We start from the raw sequence: 4970 nt of genomic DNA, 5'->3' as shown, positions 1-4970 counted from the left end.
CAGGAAGCCGTTGGTTGGACCGCTTCGGTGAAACATCTCAAACAGGAAGTGTCATAATGCGACATTAAAACAACTCCGTTAAGTTCATATGAGTTACGTAGAAGATTAGGTATCCTCTCTGAAGTTATTTACGAATGTATACAAGGAAAATTACATCATATTTACAGTTAAACTCAACTCATTTCTCATGTCGCTCTCAATGGGAAACGCTACGAAACGAAGCCTGAAACCTTTTCACACATCCGGCTTTCCTATTGGACAGAAGACTGAGAGGCGGGACATAGCTCCGAACGACCATTGGCTGATGCAGAGCAGACCGCGTTCGAGACCATGTCCAGACCAATCATTGAAGAGCATGTTGAAATTTGAATTTGACAAGAAAAAAAGAACTAATTTCTTAATAAACAGAATAAATGTGAGTGAAATGTGAAATGTGAAAGGAAGCGGACATGGACCAAATCTCTATCTGTCTGTCTGACTGTCTGTCCATCCATCCATCTATCTAACCTCGCTCACCTCCTCCTCATTCCAAAGCCTTCGTCCATAAAGAAAAACTTTAAGCTGATCAATGAGTGCAGATATGAAGTTTATTGTCTTCGCACTGCATTCAGTTTTATTTCGTTTAAAAGGGATTTGTGAATCATTACATTCTGTACTCACTTACATCTGACGTCATACCGAACATTACTAGAATTAGGATTTATTTAATAATCGGTCAGTTTTCTGAAGATGGACTTCAGTTTCAGTCTAAGGTGGCTTGTATGCGTTTCATGAGATAGGCTCGTCCTGTGACTGGAGGGTATTTGTTCGAGCCGTCCAGACAGGTGATCAGAGCTTCATCATCCGGATTGAGGAAGAAGACCACAGACTGCCGTGTGTTGGAGTCTCCAGTAGGGGGCAGCAGAACTCTGTGGAGCTGAGACACGAGAAGAGCCCCTGATGTCAACTCTGATTGGGGTGTCGATTAAATTACGAACTATTACACTTTTCAAAAGTAATTACTGACTATAAAACGAACCTGTCATTGTTTGTGGTGAAATTGCTCAATTTCAGAATCAATCATCTATCTATTTATTACATTTACAGGGTACAATTTCTCTTTGGGGATAAATTAAATAAATTTTAAAGATTAATTCAAGATACTTTGGTTCACACTTTTACAGGTAAAATGTGGACTTCTTGAAAACTGGACCAAAACTTGAGAAACTCACTGCAGAGGTGAATTGATCGTTGGTCCAGCGCTGCATCAGGTCAGCGATATTGATGAGGATGTATCCAGGGCTGACAGGAACATCAATATATTCACCTGAACGAGCCCGAACCTGGACAGGAACCAGACTCTGGTGGGTGGCATGTCTCAGGAGTTACAGTGGCTTGCGAAATAATGGGGCCCCCCAAGCCTTTTTGACATTTTGCCACATTTCAGGCTTCAAATTTAAAGATAGCAAACTGAAAATATTTTTTAAGAATCAACAACATGTGAGACACAATGGTGAAGTGGAACCAAATGTATTCAACATTTCATATTGTGGTTATGAATAAAAAACTGAAAAATAGGCTGTGCAAATGTTAGACCAAATGACACGCAGGTGCACTTTGTTTGTCATTGTTAGTCATTTAGGTGGACATTGGATCATTCAGAAGTCATCAGGGAACTTCTGGAGGCAGACAGCTGAGCTAAGAGAACAGAGGGCCAATACTTTTGCACGTCCTACTTTTCACTTTTTTATTTGTAGACACAATAAAAAAATGTTGAATAAATTTGGTTCCACTTCATGACTGCATCTCACATGTTGTTGATTCTTGAAAAATATTTTCAGTTTGTTATCTTTAAATTTGAAGCCTGAAATGTGGAAAAATGTCAAAAAGTTCTTGAGGGGGGCCAATACTTTCGCAAGGCACTGTACCAGTGCTGATGGAGTGTGGCCTCCACCTCACTGAGGATGGTGTTTGCATCTAGAGAGGAGATGTTACCTGCAGACCTTCATTATTGTGGAACAACAGCGAGATGGTGCCGTAGTCCGAATGCTCTCCACACCGCATCTGACCCTCCTTCACTTCCTGCCCCACCGGAGGGTAGTACAGAGTTCGCAGGGCAGTGGCGTTATTCTTCACTAGGGAAGAGTTAAAGTAAGGAATTATTATTCGCTAGAGGAAAGTTAAAACACGTAGAAGAATTAACATAGACCTCAAAATTCCTTACATTCCTGGGAACGTTGAATTTGTCTTATCTTTAAAGCTGTTCTTAAAGGATAGTCTGAGATGTAGATGCGGTATGACCATTTTTATTACCACATCTATTCACATTTATCACCATGTTTATGACCACATTTTATTACCCTGTTTACCACTGCGTTATTACAAAGTTTGTTACCATGTTTATTACTATCTTAATTACTATATTTATTAATCTGCTTTATTATTGTTTAGTACTGTTTAATCCAATGGTTATTAACATGTGTACGATCCCACTTGAAAATTTTAAACACACTCCACATTTCGAGCGGCGAGTGTTTTGTACATACTTCCCACTGATTGATGGGCGCTGAGGAACACCTCGGGGTCCAGGCCCAGACTGTGGGCCATCACTGTTAGAACCCGCAGACTGAGCTCTTTACTACGATGGAAGAAAGACGTCAGGACCTCCCGGAACTCTCCCTGTGGCCATTTCTAAGAGAAAGGAGAAAAGACTCAGAGCCTGACAAGAAAGGTTTTGGTCCAGCTGATATGAACATAGAAAAATGATCAGTCACTGATCAAACAGATCTTTGGCATCTCCGTGCAGCAATTTCCTGTTTTTGATATTTGTCCTGATATATTTATTTCAAATGAATAATAGATGATTCATTTTCTTGACAGTTTAGCTTCATTATTTTCTCTGCAATTTCATGGGGACAAAACAGCACTAAACCAGCGTGAATAAAAGCTATACATTTTAATCTGGACTTTGAGCTCCATGCTCCTTTCCTATCAAAGTGGAATCAATCCCAAATGTAGGATTTCAAAAAATGTATTTGGTACAAATTTTGTTCCAGATATTTGATTCTGTGTCATTTATCGTAATCAAACTGTGATGGTGAATCTTTACAATGTCAGGCTGTAGAAAGACAATGTTGAAAGCCTCCTTCAGGTCTGGGGGTCGAAGGGGACTCAACCTGAAAAGCAGTTTTTATAAAGTTTTGAAAAGTGTTATTTCAAACTAGATTTTGCAAATAAGAAGTGTGCTGTGCTTGTTTTCTGTTTCCTACCTCTCCTCCTCAGGAAAAACCCAGCCGTGATTAGTGTAGCCAAAGTTTTTCCAGCTGAAAGGTCGTTTCAGTTCATCAGGCTGCTGGAAGAATTTCAGTGAAACGTCCAAAACACGATCCATCTGTCCAAACACGGCAGGAAAAAAAGGTAAAATTTGCTGTGAGCATGTTCAACACACTTAAGTCTGCTTTTACAATATCGTCACCTCCTCCTGAGTGATCCCAGTGTTCTTCAGAAAAACAAAACCAACTTCTGTTAAAGCTGTTTTAAACTGTTGCCTCAAGTCGTGCATCGGCTCCTCAGGAACTTCTTCTTCATCCAGGCTGTAGGCGCCAAAGTCGATCACTGGGATGTTCATCTTTAAACAAAAAGCCTGTCTGACAGAAAGGGACGGCAGGACTGGAGGAGTTTTCTCACCACCAGATGCAGAGTTCTATACACATTCCTCTGGTTATGTAATGTCAATGTTTTGTCATGTGACATTCACAGCCAATAGGAAAAGAGATTGTAGCTGAGATAAAGCTGCATTAAAGTGAAATGACTGTATAGCTGGTGTTTGTGGTAAAGCAGGTGAGGCGCTGGTTTAATCCCAGTTTGATCATTTTTAATGTTTGCTATCCTGAAACCTCAGCGTGCTTCATGAAGGAGGAACTGTCATTCTCCTGCTATTGATAATTGATAAGTAGTAGTAGTAGTAGTAATAGTAGTAGTAGTAGTAGTAGTAGTAGTAGTAGTAGTAGTAGTAGTAGTAGTAGTGGTGGTAGTAGTAGTAGTAGTAGTAGTAGTAGTAGTAGTAGTAGTAGTAGTAGTAGTAGTAGTAGTAGTAGTGGTAGTAGTAGTAGAAGTAGTAGTCTTATAATTAATCTTACATCTGATGACTGCCTTGTTATTTTAATTGAAAATTCTATTTATTTCCTGCTTCCACAATTATTTATACACTGATTGATCCTCTTGGGTTTCACTGCTTAGGAACAGCATCTCGACTGCTCCAGTGTGATCACAGTCCTCCTGACACTCCGGGCCATCACTTAAATTGATCTGACGGATCAATGTAAACGGGTCCACCATGCAGAGGCAGACAGAACACCTTCACAACACCCTTACTGATCACTGCCACGGGACTGAAACTGGGTTCAAGAACAGTAGAACCTCCTGACATGAGTTGAATCCGTTCCATGACTGAGCTCATACATAAGGTAGATAGATAGATAGATAGATAGATAGATAGATAGATAGATAGATAGATAGATAGATAGATAGATAGATAGATAGATAGATAGATAGATAGATAGATAGATAGATAGATAGATAGATAGATAGATAGATAGATAGATAGATAGATCCTACCACCTCCACCTCACTGCCCCCACTGTCAGCCCCCAATGCCCTGTACCCCCCCTCATCACCCTCCAGGATATGACACAATCGCAGTATCATCGGAGTACTTCTGTATGTGGCACGTTTTCGAGTTGCGCTTGAAGTCCGAAGTGTAGAGGGTGAAGAGAAGGGGGGAGAGCACGGTCCCCTGTGACGCCCCCGTGCTGCTGGTCACCATAGAAGACAAACAGTCCCCCATACGGGCGTACTGGGGTCTGTCCGTTAGGTAGACCGTGGTCCAGTTCGCAAGGTAGGGAATAAATAATAATATATAATAGTAAATAAATAAATAAATAAGACAACATTGAACCATTTAAAATATCTCAAACCATTTTAATCCCTTC

The 4970-nt window shown here is 40.4% G+C and overlaps 1 protein-coding gene across 2 annotated transcripts; it reads right to left on the bottom strand.

Annotated features, from left to right (window-relative positions):
* Positions 1-509: 509 nt before the first annotated feature.
* On the bottom strand, positions 510-3680 carry LOC137594203 (uncharacterized). 2 transcript variants are annotated; one of them, XM_068313533.1, is made up of 7 exons: positions 3455-3680; positions 3249-3370; positions 3089-3155; positions 2526-2670; positions 1975-2114; positions 1212-1340; positions 510-916 (listed from the first exon to the last, which is right to left on the bottom strand). In XM_068313533.1, exons 1-7 carry the CDS (start codon positions 3605-3607, stop codon positions 743-745), a joined length of 930 nt encoding a protein of 309 aa, XP_068169634.1. In that variant the 5' UTR covers positions 3608-3680; the 3' UTR covers positions 510-742. The 2 variants fall into 2 exon arrangements, with proteins under 2 accessions (XP_068169634.1, XP_068169636.1); XM_068313535.1 differs by having other exon boundaries at positions 516-916; positions 1212-1322.
* Positions 3681-4970: the final 1290 nt, after the last annotated feature.

The sequence above is a fragment of the Antennarius striatus genome, chromosome 4 (assembly GCF_040054535.1).
Source record: "Antennarius striatus isolate MH-2024 chromosome 4, ASM4005453v1, whole genome shotgun sequence".
NCBI lineage: Eukaryota > Metazoa > Chordata > Actinopteri > Lophiiformes > Antennariidae > Antennarius > Antennarius striatus.
The sequence above is the reverse complement of the archived record's forward strand: the minus strand, read 5'-3'. Positions and strand labels throughout refer to the sequence as shown.

Bases quoted from the DNA above. Each gene is read 5' to 3' on its own strand.
- LOC137594203 (XM_068313533.1), bottom strand. From the start codon at position 3,607: ATGAACATCCCAGTGATCGACTTTGGCGCCTACAGCCTGGATGAAGAA. The intron at 3,371-3,454 runs GTGACGATATTG...GTGTTTGGACAG, and splicing joins CTGGGATCACTCAGGAGGAG to ATGGATCGTGTTTTGGACGT. The intron at 2,671-3,088 runs GTAAAGATTCAC...CCTTTCTCTTAG, and splicing joins TCTTTCTACAGCCTGACATT to AAATGGCCACAGGGAGAGTT.